General features: G+C 40.0%; 1 protein-coding gene across 4 annotated transcripts in view; it reads right to left on the bottom strand.

Moving 5' to 3' along the window:
• Nucleotides 1-1,853: 1,853 nt before the first annotated feature.
• The window catches only part of Bnc2 (basonuclin zinc finger protein 2), a 433,182-nt gene continuing 420,173 nt past the window's right edge, over nt 1,854-14,862 (bottom strand). For 3 of the 4 annotated variants that reach the window (XM_070007731.1, XM_070007722.1, XM_070007714.1), the window contains one exon: nt 1,854-11,754. In XM_070007731.1, the coding sequence (XP_069863832.1) occupies nt 11,094-11,754 (661 nt within the window). In that variant the 3' untranslated portion in view covers nt 1,854-11,093. Of the gene's footprint in view, nt 11,755-13,278; nt 13,313-14,862 lie in introns of all 4 variants that reach the window. The other variant, XM_070007739.1, reaches the window with a different exon arrangement.

Consider the following 14,862-nt stretch of genomic DNA (forward strand, 5'->3'; position numbering starts at 1 on the left):
TTTCCTTCTCTTCCAAGGAAGGCATCAGAGAAAGGTCAGGGAGCACCACTGCATACAAGGCTGATGTCCTTGCCCCTGCCCTCCCACACAAATAAAATCAATGAAAGGACCTAGAACACGATAAGTTATGTTCCATGGACTGAGTGGCCTGTATTCCCATTGGAGACCTATCAATGTGAACTAGCACTGTTGGGAAATCTCGTCAGCTATCCCTTGTAATCAATACCTCTGTTCATTATACACCTCTGATGAATATGGGTAATGATGGGGTGTCCAAGAGTCAGGTGACTAAAAATAACTACGCCTTACTGAAAATCGATAGATCCCCCACCCCCCAGTATTACTTCAGGCAATTCAATATTCTCAGGCACCCCTCCCCACCCCCACCAGTGCAATCCATTGATAGCTCAGCTTCATGCTCAGAGCAGTTTTATTAAATTAGCAGCACTTAATCTACTGTCATATTGTCAACTGACACGGAGCAAATGAGCAGGCAGCAAGTCTTTCAGTGGCTCAGGAGAGCAACTGGCCACAACTCAGGCAGTCTTGATTAGCTTTGTGCCAGGAGCTGTCTTCATGGGTGCCTCTTTGCTAAACAGGAGGATTTCCATCATTTAATAACACTTAAAACAACTTTTTTTTTTTTAAAAAGAAGGAGCTGTTTAAGAGAGAATTCTTGCCAATTACAGACGTGTTATGACAGATGAAAAGATCATAATTACACTTGGATTCCCTGCAGGAGTGCATTAACACATCCGTGACATTTAATAACCACATGCCTCAATGGATGCTGACATCCCCAAAGTTGCTTAACCTTACATTGCTTTGCTCTCTGGGTAGTCAGAGAGATCAAGGGGTGAGCAAGATCCCATCAAGTCTTGGTGGCTCACATCTGTTACCACGGGAGGGGCTCTCACTGGGCAATATCTGTGATTGACTGGGCAGCTCCTTCCTGGGCCTAAGGAGTAGAAGCAGCCTAGCTTGTCCAGGGGCCAGGGCCAGCAGGTTCTGTACAGTATGAATAGCTCAGGCCTGGTTTACAGCCTAAAGGCAACTGATGGAGTAGGTGGTACAAGCTAGGGGACTTTGAGGGCAAATCCCACTTCAGGGATGGAGACAAAAAATACTGTTTTGGAAGGGAGACATCAGCACAAGTTACAGTCTGAGTTAGTTTGTTTTAACTAGGATTCATTTAAGAGGTCAGGGTAGTGTTAAACACTGTTGATTCACCTGTGTATCTTTCTTCCTGTGTCCCTCCTTCTCTCTCCCCCGCCATCAAGCAGTATATTAAGAGGAAGAAATGTCACCAAATACAACATCTTTCCATCTGCTCATTTTACTTCTAGATTATAACAAGACTACAATAAGCAGAAAACCAATACCAGGGGAATGTGAACTGAAAGGCAAGAGTTTAGTCTGAAAAACATATATAGTCATTAACCTGGTGGCTGCTGCCCACACATTTGAAAGGCTGAGGGTTTTGCAGGAAGCTTAAGATGTAAAACACTAAGTTCTTCTACTCTTCCTCTCCTCAAATAAGTACAGACAAAGACTAACTTTGGTAAGGACAGACACTAGACAATGTTGGGTGGACTTCGTTGGAACTCTAGCTTGAGTCCAGCTTTTCCACTTAAACAAAAGATAACATAGCCTTGCTTAGGTGTCTATTTAATAAAAGCAAGTGCAGCTCAAATAGGAGACCTACTCTGAGTTAGCCAATGAGTCCACTTAAATAGATAGGGTGAGTTGCTCTGTGAGCCCCAGGGCTGGTGTGCTTGCAAACTTATTGGAGTCTATTGAGGTTTTTTCAAATCAAAACGATAAGAAAAGATCAGTGACTGATAAATCTTTAATATAAAAATTGTACAAGAATTTTGATACAAATTACAAGAGGTATTTGGACAAAATATGAATAAAATTCCATTTACATCCCCAAAACCCTTATGCATTTTATGCAAAAGACATACTGTAGACAGTTATAGTACAGAAAATACAACAAAGGTAATAGCAAAGAAAAAATTTTAATTACCTTAGACTACTAGTAAAAACAAACCAAAAACAGCAAAAACAAAACAAAACAAACAAAACCCTCACTTAAAGTACATACAGTATTTATGAAGCTACTGACATCACGATGATTAGATTAGGGTGATTCAAGCTGTCCCTGTCCCTTGGGGCAGTTACCTTTTGCAGTACAGACTTTAACTCTGCCTCAGGCTTAGTGGAGGAGGCTGGTCTGATGCAGATGAAAATAATTTTTCAAAAAAACAAAACAAAAAGGCCAAACCCCTAAACTCTGGGGGAGGGAGAGAGCCTATCTGAGTAAAAATTCCTTTTCCTCAAGGTATTTTAATTCCCCTTGGCCATTTTCATTGTCAAATATGCAGGTTTTTGTGATGAGAGAAGCACCACTGGGGTCTAGGGTAAGAAAGCTACTTGTTCTCTGAGCCATGTGAGGGGTCTCACTGGATGAGTCTGCCATCAGCACCAGAGAACAGATACCATTCTTCCCAGATCCCCAGATTGATCCCTCCCATCCTTGGAGGAAGCAGAAAAGCAGGTGGCTTCATAGAACAAGTTGGGCAGGGTGGAGGGAAGCAGTGGGAAGGGATATTGGCTCCCATGGAGCTAACACTAGTGTCTCAGTCACCCCCACTCAGAGAGCGGCACATTGGAAAGCTAGGGGACCTCAGACCAACGTCTCCTGGCTGTTCGATCTGCCTTCTCACTCTGCCCTCAAGTACCCACAATGAGCTCTTCTGCATGCTTCATACTGGCACTAGTAGGAAAATGGTTACGACTCTCTACAGGCTGGCCGAAGCAAAGTTTGCACAGGAAAGTCAGTGCACCGTGTATTATAAATCTTAGATAGTCATATCCAGGTGAATACATAACAGAACAGCTTATTAACTTAATTTGCATTATGTAAGCCCTGGGCAGGGTACAACACGTTTCCCAATCAGTCAAAAGCAGGACAGAAGGGGTGTATTCTAAAGTCTTACTTCAGAAATGACTTGTTTGTGTCTAGAGGGGAGTGGGTGAGCTCAGAACTTCCTCCTGAAAAAAAGGCAGGAGTGAGACAGATAATGGGAAAATCAGAGGAGATCAGGATGGCCAATGAGAAGAATGGGCTACTCTGTACAAAGACATGCAAAAAACCTCCCAATTTGAGTACTAGGTTAAACAAAAAAAAGTTAGCCACGGTTGATACGTCTCAAGTGAAGCTATTAACAGCACATTGTCTGGGAGATCAAGAGCATCATACCTCATGAATCAATGCTTCTCACAGGCTAGGACATCAGTTCAGGCATGGGTGAGAGATGCTGTCTCCTAGTAGGAAAGAGGCGGCAGCAAGAGCCCACCCAAACTGTCACGTTGGCTCCCTTGTGGGATGGAGGTTGGGGGAACAATTACCAAGAGGGCTGGAGTTTTCACCTTCTTTTTGAAAACATTTTCAGGCCAGATGAGTGGAGCTCTCTTACACATTCAGGGTCTCCCCAGAGTCACCTCTCAATCCTTGCATTCCGTAATAGAGGTGGGCAGAACCAGTTAGTAATAGATGGATTTGCCATCTTAGCCATACATTATCCCAACATGACATTTGGCAACAGGAAGCCTTATAAAATCTTGGTATAGCACTTAGATTCTCTTCTGTCTCTCTCTTCAAGAAATATAGTATTATACTATCTACCTTTCTCCATTTTTGTTAAAATAACCCTTTCTGCTCTTTTTTTCCCCTAAGATTCTTTTAAAGAAAGCTAAATAAAGCATCAAGACTCTAGGAACTGTTCTTAAGCATCTTTGTTAAGAGTTAGGGGGAGAAGGCTAATGTCAACTCTAGAAGTTGTGCAGTTTTGGCAACTGAGTTTTAAATTAAGATTCTATGAAGATTCCTGATAAATGATTGCTAATATATACATACCAAGGAACTTAAATCAGACCAACAAACTGCCTTTTTCTCTAACCCAAAGTTCTTGCTCAAAGTGCTTTTCTTTCCAGTCCTCAGACTGCTTTGAGATTATTTAGCACAGGTTTGTCAACATAGATCTATTATGTTATCTCCAAACCTGCTGATTTTCTTTCCTTGTTAAAGCCCATATCAAAAGTTACATCCCCACATGTTTTATCTGGTTGACTTAAATGTAATTGTCCACAGCAGGAATCAACTATTTTGTTGGAACTGCAGCAAGAGAGCTGGGAGGAAGCCTAGTGTCCCCCAACCCCCTAGGGTTGGTGCACAAATAGATCTTGCCACTTCATTTAGTCACTAATGGGCCACTTTCTCAACCATCACTTAATTACATTACTATACAGAAATAGCAGCTGATACTGACACCTTACTTAGGTTCAAGGTATTTTGGAATTTATTAATAATTCTTGTATATTTCCTTTGTATCTTTTGATCTTCTTCTCTCTCAACTTTGTAAAGCTATTTTTTTTCTAATTCTCCCATGTGGAGAAATTACCTTTCCTATGAGGAGAGTCATTGTTTTAATATTAAAGTTAAAAGCTTGGTGCCTTATTAATTTCCTTTTTTTAGATTGTTATTAGTCCAGTTTGTCAAGGTAAAGATAATCTGTCATTTTTCAAAATGGATTTGGAGTACATTACCAAAAGATACAGTGTATATTTAGAACAGAGGTTTGATAGCAGACTTAGAAACACCCCAATGTGTTTTTCTTAAACCACTGTATTTAACCAGTTTGTTTACAACACATGGCACCTTTTGAAGGAGAAGAAAATATTGTTTCCTTATAGAATATAGAACATCTAATCGTACTTATGCTACTGACTTGGCTCTCCTTAGAGCCACACCCAGCACTTCCCAAATGGATGGACATTAACTGTGAAATGTAAGTTTCCAAAGCTGACACCACCTCTCTGTGACCCTTGATGTAAGAAGCCATCTTGTTACTGTGCACTTAATAAAGGGAGAGGGCAAGTAGAAGCCACTTAGGGCCCCTCAAAGACATAGAGGGGAAAAAAGATATGAGAGGAAAAAGAGGAGAAAATGGTGTGTGGGGGGTGGAGGGAGCCAGGAGGGAGGGAGCGAAGGGAGAGAAGGGGAAGGAGGGACAGAAGGGGGGAGAGTTGTGAATGTGTATATACATCAGGGAACTCAGTGAGAAAACCTAGCTCTTGTACTCAATTTCCCCTTCACAAGGGATAAACAGGCAATTACGCATCCTTTTATATTTGATGGCCAAGTGCTGAACTGGAAAGCACACTATTAGTTTGTGTCCCTTCAGGGCCAGTGCAATAAGTAGCCAGGAGAGCTGGGGGTGACGCAAAGAGGGTGTTGTCTGCTGTTAGTGTGACAGTCTTGTCAGCAGCGTTCACATTACTGGAAGGTGATAAAGTGACGAGTAAGTTATTAGAAAGATATGAGGTGAAATTGAACTGAAGCTTCGCACTGCTCAGACTTAGCTTTTTCCTTTCCTCTCTTGTAATGTTCCACTGTTTGTTATGAACTGAGCCTTGTTCCAATACCATATATAAAAGACACTTTTCCCCCTGCAGTAAAGGTCAAATGAATTTATAACAACATTTTAGAGGAGAAGAATAAGTATAGTTTTATGACAACTATAGTGTTTTTCATCAAAAATATATATAGCATTATAATGAGCAATAATGCTGATCCAATTCAGTGTACTTGTAAAAATGCGAAGTTGTTTTAAACCCTCTGTTATCGGGCATTTGAATTTTCCAACAAATGCCCAAAGACAGTATTTGACGTCCAGTTATTGAAGAATAACTATAAAAATAATTTTGTGCAAGGTGTGAGAAGGATGGCAATGAATGGACACTGGCTTGGAAGGGGCGTGTGGGCAAGAGCAGCGGCAGATGATGCAGTGGGCAGCATTACAGCTGTAGCCGTGACACTACTGGACAATCATCTTTATGGTGAGAAATTCTGCAATTACAAGAAACCCAGAAATGATTCTGGGACAGATCAACTATGGTCCTAGTAGTAATAGGAGCACGACTGTTTTGGCTCCGAGGGAAAATACAGAAACAGAAGTTACTTCTATGCCTCATAGTTCAGTGTATTGAGCTCCAGCTTCGGTCAAGAGATCAACAGCCAAGTGCTATCATAATCATGCCTTTGTGTGTTGCTACAGCAACAAATGAAGGCAATGATGGGTGATCGGACAGCTCCATGCTGGTACTCTCCACTCATAGCTACAATCCACTCATGATTTGAAGTAGGTTTCACCATTTTTAAAACCTAAGTGACCTCTTTTATCTTTTTGCTCTAAAGGGACTTCAGCATCCCTTCTAACTCAAAACCAATGCAAAAATAAATTACCTCACACCTCATACTTCTGCTACCACATGGCTGTTCTAACTTGCTCATGTTCAACTCACCTGGTCACTGGGAACTCCGTAGGACACAACATGAATATATTATCACCCACTGCCAGAGAGAGCTATACCAGACTACTCTTGGACATATACTCTCTGTGCATTAACTTTCTTTTCAAGCTATCCTCAAACCAGAGCAGGAGCCAACCCTCTAGGAGAACTAGTCTTTCAGGAGAAGAACTAGTATTTGGGCTTTTACTACCCTCCTTACTCCACTGGAACCATCCTGTTAAAAAACAAAGAACAGGAGGCAAAGAAACCCCTCCCCCCAAATTTAGCTATTTCCAGTTTGGGGAAAGGTTAAGAGATTCTTTCTAAACTAAAAGTTGTCATACTTTTAAAAAGCAACTCTTAAAAATAGGGTGTGTCCCCAGGATGAAAGCTTCTGTCCTGGACCATCTGGTTCTTTCTGATAGCAAGAGCAGTGCATCTTAGGACAATTGGATTCTATTTATTGTGTTACTCAACCTAACCCAATGTTAGAAGACCAGGAGCAAATCAGGAGTAGTCAGGTGAAGCTGTTAAGTGGTATTTATTAAAGGCCCCTTTTTCATTTTCTTGGTGTACCTCTGGCATGTGAGAAAAGGTTCCATTTGATTGGGTGGGAACCTAGCGCATAGTTTCTCCTGAATAAAATGAGGAAAATGCCTTTGGACCAGTCCATTCATATATACATATATTTCCTCTCCTTTCAAAAAGAAAGGCATATACTAATAGGGCTGTTAACTATTTCAGTGTCTTCCTCCTTTTACTGGAAGTCTAGAAATCAAATAGCCAAATAAATCACTACAAGGACAGTGGCACCCTTGTACTAAAAACACTTAAAAAACAAAGTCAATATTGGGAAAGAAAGTGTTCACACTTTTAAATCTTACAAAAGCAGCAGGCTGAATAGGGCAGCTGCAATTAAGACCTTGAATGAGTTACACTGGGTTGGTTTCTTTAAATACAATTACTAGCAGAACATCAAGCTTTAAAATCACATTTTCCAAACCAACTTACTTATGATCTATCCTTTCTCTTGCTCCCTTTCTTCCACCTCCATAGCATGCAGATATTCCTGAAGGCAGAGTGAGCCTTTCTGATATTTACAAAAATGTAGCTTAAAATGATCAAAACAGTAAACGTCAACATCAGCTAGAGTGCATGCACAATAATATTACCTAATTTTGAACCTGTGACAAAAGTCTGGTTAAAATCAATCAAATGGGAAAAGGCTACATACATGGATGAAAGTCTATATCCCTAGTAATTTGCAGCTAGCATGAAATGGGAGGCAGCCAGACAGAAACTGAAGAGAAACAGGAAACTCCTAGGAAGAAGTAAATGAGAAAGAACAGGGCAGGTTGAAGAGCTCTGTGATCAGAACGTTGATCTCCTTATCCTTCCATTTGCACAAAAGCCGCCATCTCCAGGAGAAGTGCAGTTAAGTCAAAACATGGCATTCTGACACACCCAAGAACAGGCAACACTTCGGGACCGTAACATTTGTACATTTTATGAGTTTAAATTTTATACACCACATCTGTCCACCTCCCTAGTCCCTTTTAAGAGGCTTTGTGTTGAAAAATGCTATTCAGTTGAGAAGGTCACCATAACAATTGGGAACTTGAGGCACAAAATAGTAGCAAGTAAGGGACACACTTAAGAAGTGTCAGCTGCCCAGGACTTAGTGTCATCTTGCTGACAAAATCCAGGGTCTTGTATTCATGTTTGCAAGCAAGGGAAATTCTGTTTCTAGAATCTATCTCCTTCTGGACTTTGCTAACTGACTATAGACATTAGCCTGGCTCTGGGCAAGAAACAAAACACTTGCTCTGACTAAGCCTGGCTCATTTGCTGATGTGACCTCCTGGCATCTATTTAATTCACTCACTGGGGCCATCTGAATTTTGTACTTGGCATTAAATCAAGCAGACCAAACACTGATCTTGTAGATGAATTCTCATATCTCAACTAGGAGTGTATCTTGTAAGAGTTACTGAAATAAAAATGCATATTACTTTTCTTAAATCTACCCACTCTAAAAGCTAGTTTCCATAATTTCTGTTGAGATAGTCAAAATATTTTTGCATTCTTTTTCAATCTAGTCATTTGGTTATGGGCAATAGCGCAATACAGAGAACGCTGTGAGGACCAAAATGTTTGCAAACAAAAATGTTCATTTTTCTAGTTCAATTTTTCACAAACATACTGTACAGAGTCTTATATGGTATAAAACAAAGGAAAACATCTCCGTCTATTCAATTTAACATAACACCAAAATAAAGCAATTAAGATTTTGGGGAATTCAAAGGTACAAGAAAACAAAAACGGTTATTACTAATTCCTCAGCTTTTTACCGTAAACATTTGTCATTTAACAGAAATAGTGTTTGATATAGTTTCTTTGTACTGCAAATACTTTTGGTCTTTCCTCACTGTAAAACAAAAGAAGAATCAAAGGAATCCCAATGCATGTTCACAAGGAGGTGAAGATAAAGCCCCTAGATATATCTAGCTTATCTTTAAGAACCTACTGTTTCTGAAATCTTCACAAATAAAAAATACTGGATCCCCAAGGATGATGCTTATTTTTGGGAACAATAAATACTGTGAGGTACAATAACTCCTACAAGAATAATAACAACAGAAACATATCAACAGTTTCCTTTGGCAAATTTAACGGAAGTGGATGCTGATGTGAACACAGAAAAAAAAATAATGAACAAAACATGAAAAATGGAAATGACAGGAGAAGTTGAAACAAAGGAATTTATCTAACTTTTAGACTGATGAGAGAAATGTCTGAGGCCATTAAATGCAGAAAAGAAATACATTCTCTTTATATTAGGTACTGTTTGATAAAACATTGTTTGTTCCCTCCCCCTTAAAAAAAGGAAAAAAAAGAAAAAGACAAAACCCAGTCTGCAGTGCACACCCTAACGGTTTTGGCTGCAGCCTGAACTTGAGTAAATATCATCATTTAGTCAGTATGTTGTGGTAGCTGAGGCTGCCGATGTGGTTAACCAGCTCAGGCAACATGTGTAAACATCGGAAACAAAACAAAACAAAACAAAACAAAAAAGGTTTGGAGCAGAGCCTCCCCCCTCATTCTCACTCTCAATTGCTTGGTTTCAGGCTTGCTTTCATTTCTCTCTGTGGGGAAACACAAAACACTACACAGTGAGATTCTATCGTAACCCCCCCTTCCCCTGCCTTTTGGAAGGAGTGTTGCTCAATTCAAGTTCAGCACGTGTGTTCTGAGCTTCCAAGTACTGCTGCTGTGAAGCAGGGCTTTTGATTTTGTCTATCAAACAGGCCTGCGTCATTTGCCACTGCAAAATCGTGACAAATGAGATGGCCATACAACAGATCAACCCAGTTCAGACTTTTGTCTTTCTCTTCAAAGGAGAAGGGTGAGGGCCTTGGAAATGAGTGTTCAACGCCTTTACTGTATTCAGCATTGTTCCATAGTGAATAACTTGGGCTTTTTTATCCTGAAATATTATCCTGCCTCTAAAGAAGAAACGCCTTGGCTGTTTAACATGACATAATTTTGCTTTCCTTTTATGTAACTTAACATATAAGCAAGAAGGATGTAGTGCTGATTCTAATAACATTCAGCACTTGAAAGAATCACCAAGGTTTTTTTCTCTTTTTCTTTTTTTTCTCCTTCAAAAAAGCGGTTTTCTGGTGGCCAACAAATTGGCCTGTGGTTATGTTGAGTGACTAATTGTATTTTCTTTTCTGGAAACTTGTGCAAAGTTGGCAGTTTTGTGTTAACACTAATACTTTTGTTTGGCATTTGTGCCCTATACTGACCAGACCGTTTTTATACAAGTGGATTTTTTTTAAAGACACTTACTGAAGTATGGCAACAGTTTAAGGATAAAAAAGAAGCATGGATATTACACATCCCCTCGTAGTGTATGAAAAAAGTGCTTGACTGGATTTATGTACTAGTACAGGACATTTTAAAAAATCAGATCTGTGCTGTAAAGCATGCCAGCACCTCTTTATCACTACATCTAACAGGTAGTAAAAACAAGACCATGTTCTTCTTTTTTAAAAAAAATGTGCATTAATGCTAACATAAATGAATAGAGCTAGCCAGCAAACTAGTTTTTTCCTGCATATCTAACAGCTGGATGTAACTGTCAAAATTAAACAAAAGAGTTAAACAACCATCAATACAATTGTTTTACATCATTTGCCTCTCAAGGCTAAATATTTACAGTGAATCTGCCATGCTTTAATTGAAGATTCTCTCAAAATCTTAAAGTTCACAAAAGACAACGGTAAGAAGTTCCTTTTTGTTTCTTTTTTCATTTCTTTTTCTCCCTTTTGTTTTTGTTTTGTTTGTTTGTTTTTGCAGGCAACAGTCATGGGCACAACAAATTGTCTCTTTGGAGAAGACCAAGAATTACTCTATCAAAATTGGGGCTGGTTGAATGCTTTGCATGTGTATGTGTGTTTAAAGGGGTCCTTTGTTTTCAACCCCAAATTAAAGACTCCCCCTTCCAATACCTATAAAGGAAAAAAATTCAAAAGCACCTAGTGTTTATCATTTTTATCTAAAGAAAACATGTGTGTGTGTGTGTGTGTGTGTGTGTGCATGTGTGTGGACACAGGCATACATATGCACATACATACACACCCTGGCCATGTACGGAAGCACACTGACTAGGCAGTTCAAACATGTAGGCCATCTGGTGAGAGCTGGCATTTGTAGTGTCCATTCTGGGACTAATCTATTGAAGTGAAGGGAATGTTTTTGTGGAGATTAGGGTTCTGACTGTGCCGATTTCGGCTTCGCACAGAGGAAAACATCATATTGCAACCCGGGACTTTGCACTTGTGCATTTCTCGCAGATGCACAGTTTTGTAGTGCACCCTCAGAGTCCCCTTGTTGCTGTACATTTTGTGGCAAATGTTGCACATGATCCCACCATTGCTCCCAGACAGGGTGCTGAACATGAGAGATCCTGAAACTTCAGCCCCTAGGCTGCCAGGGAGGGCTGGGACCTCAGCCTTATGTGCCGACTCCCCACTGTCACTGGCCCCATCAATGTCATCGAGAAGAATCCCCTCGTCACTGCCTGCATCAGATTCTCTGGAGGAATGGATGCTGCTGCTGGACTGGAGGCTGGAGGTGGTGCTCAGGTCAAGGACCATGTAGTCCTCTGCCATGCCTCGTCCATACCCATTCAGGTGGGAGTCTTCTGTGCCTGCGGGAGAGGAGGCATCTTCCCTGACATCGAGCCCCAGGGGGTGCTGAGCCCCATAGATCTTCACCAAAAATTCATCCCGGAGGTCCTTGCTAAGGGAGGGCTGCGATGAGTCCAGGCCCATGTCATCGAGTTCTTTGGTCAACAGTTTACGATGCAGATTTATGTTGGCACTGTGTCTAGGAAAATAAGAGGGAAGGGGGTAGGTGTACAGGGAGTGGGGAGGGCGAGAAAAAGGAGAGCATTTTAAAATGGATTCAGCTTTCACTAGGCATCCAATAAGCATATTCATTCCTAATTATGCCCTTCTAAAAGCAGCATTTCCCGACATCATCAGGATCTGGGAGTAAGTGCTGGTGGTAAGGGTGCAGGTAGGGAAACTTCCCATTAAAATAATTCTTTTAAGAGAAAAATTCTTCAGTGGTAGGACAAATGCAAACCCATGCACCCTCTTCTCAATGACTGTTACCTTAAGGAGGCTATGCAGCCACCTTCAGCCACAGAGGACCTTACAGCAGATGCACAATAATAGGAGCAAAGAACAAAAACTTTCTGTGTCTAACTTTCTGTTTGTCTTAGTTTACCTACCTAAAATCAAATAAAAAAACCCTACCTTTATAAAATACAGTAAACACTGCATTTAAGATATAAAAAAGATCTACTTTAAAATGAACACGTGGTTTAGATAATTTGGGTTATGATAACTTCTTTCTTGTACATTGCAAGTTTGGAGTAAGAAAAAGTAGGCTTCATAGATTAGCAATTTCAAATAGATCTAAAATACTGCCTTTACTAACATCAATCTCTCTCCTTAGAGTGATCAGGGATCCCAGTTAAATTTAACAGCAAAATATATTTATTTTTCAGAAGTTGCTGCATTTTAGTATTGAAATGTTTTCATCAAATATTTCTATTTAAAATTTAATCTTCTAAAACAAAAGTTAAAGACTGATTATTTTTAAAATACAACCCACCAAGTCTTTTTTAAAGAATATTAAACAACAGAAAAACCCCAAAGGACAAAATTAAACACAATAAGTACAAAATTTTATCAAGCACAACAATGACATTTGGTCCCTCTATTTTAACAACTGAAACCCACATTTCTTAGACAAGCAAAACTTTCACTCTATTCAGAGTGCTTTGCTTGTATAAAAAAAAAAAGATAGGATTTGTCCCAGAGCATCTTTAGGGATGTCATGATTTACAAAGCCTGATATGTTATTATTTATCTGAAAACATTGCCTTTGTATTTACATCCCCCATTGATTTTTAAAGTGCCCTTGGGCATATACCTCTCTCCACCTGCAAAGGCTCAGATGTTTGACAAGTATCTAAATTGAACGCTACCCTTCCAAAAATAAACTCATACATAAACAGAAATAAAGCTTCTCAATACTGGAGGAAGCTCTACATCTTGAAGAAGTAATTGTGATAACAGAATTGACCTAAATGGCTGGTATTAAGTTCAACAGACCTCTTGATTTTAATCAAAAAGTATAGAAGACCAGAATAAGTCACTCCATTTGGTGACAAGCATAACCAGTATCTCCTAGAGATGGGTGAGAGGTATGTGCCTCAGAGACAAGAAAGGTGAGAGCTACTTCTCCACCTTTCCACACAAGACAATAGATAGCACTCTGGGTGGAAGGGGCAGAGGGTAGCAGCCCTCTCCACACTGCACTTGGGAAGGCTGAGCTTACCTTGTGACAATAAGATCAGCTTTCTAATCTTTTGCTAAATCGATCACAAAAGAGGGCAAGAATGAGAGACAGAGAGAGAGAAAGAGAGAGAGAAAAAGAGAGAGAGAAAACAAATTCACATTCTAGACATCTGGTTTTTAAAAAACTTAAACAATAAAATAGGGATTTAAATGTTCTGATCACAAAATTACTTTCTGTCATAAGCGATCATCTCATTCACTGTCTTGATGATTTTCAGATCAGCTGCATAATCCAAAAATCATATAGCAAATTACAATAAACCAAATTCACAGCATCATCACCAACATCAAACAAAAATGAACTCCAAACAGATTCATGCAGTGTGTGGAAATGTGAATGATAAACTGAGGTGGTCCCCACGGTCAGTCCCTGCTCTGACAGTCATTCCCCCTTTCCTTGGTGTCAGATGGCAGATAACTCCAAGTGCAGGTTGCTAAGCAGAGTGCAGGAAATGCTTACTAAGAAGTCTATGCTATGACATGTAGGGACAGCACCATCGGGTTATAACAAGAGTGTGGAAATAGAGTTACACTCTGTACTAGTACTCCATTAATAAAACAATCTGCCTACTATAAGCAGCTTAACCCTCCCCATTTTACAATCTTTAACACCCTCCCCACTTTTCTTCATTTTTGCCCTGACTGCAATCTAGAACTCAATGTTGTTTTTCACACATCTGTAGTCACCACTTCCTAGTCACTGCTGAGAAAACAGCAGCCAGACACACAGCAGTTGTATCAAGACACACTGAATAAGGAAGAATAAATTAACATTGACAAAAGGACATACTGATCACCCAGATGGACACCTCTCCCCTAAGATGACTTGTGAATTTACACATCTCTACTGCTATGTTACCAGGAAGAGATTTTTTCTCTTCACTTCTCACTTACAGAAGTCGAGATCTGTAATCTAATTAGATGATGTACCAGCCCTCAATATCTGTCAACCAAACGATGTGCAGAAATGTGTAGACCAGCTCTGGCACTCTGCTCAACAGTGTCCCTTTTCCGCTGTCAGCAGTACTGCTGGCCTCTGCTAATATAATTACATTGACTTTTATTCAATTAAGTGCCATCCCTCCCTTTGAAAAAAAAGCTACTTTATCAATTGATTCAGGTGTAATGCAATAATAAAGATGAACTCATGGCAGTGCATTAGTTCTGCTGTTCATAACTTCAGTGCACGGGTTCATTCATGGTAGTCGATTTCCATTATGCAACCACAGTTCAAGAGAATTGATTCTTTTATGTTCATTTCTTAATCTATTTCATTTTTGTTTAATAATCTTCCTAAATGCCATATGCAAAACAGCTGAAATGGGGATGAGAAGAATGGGTTGTGGAAAACTGGCTGGTTCATTCTCCTGACAGTGAACTTGGAGGTTCTTTCACAAACAAAGTTCCTGGGGTGGGAAGAAGGAAGGAAAAGAAGGAAGGAGACAGCACAAAATTCTTCGGAGGGCACTGGTTACTGATGCTGGTCCTCAAGAGCCTCCCCAGAATGGACAAAAGGCAGCACTTGGATTTCATAAAGACCTATTGTTGGACTCTCAAGTCAGTC

This window comes from Dipodomys merriami, unplaced genomic scaffold, assembly GCF_024711535.1.
Source record: "Dipodomys merriami isolate MVZ:Mamm:240054 unplaced genomic scaffold, mDipMer1.0.p SCAF_11, whole genome shotgun sequence".
Lineage (NCBI taxonomy): Eukaryota > Metazoa > Chordata > Mammalia > Rodentia > Heteromyidae > Dipodomys > Dipodomys merriami.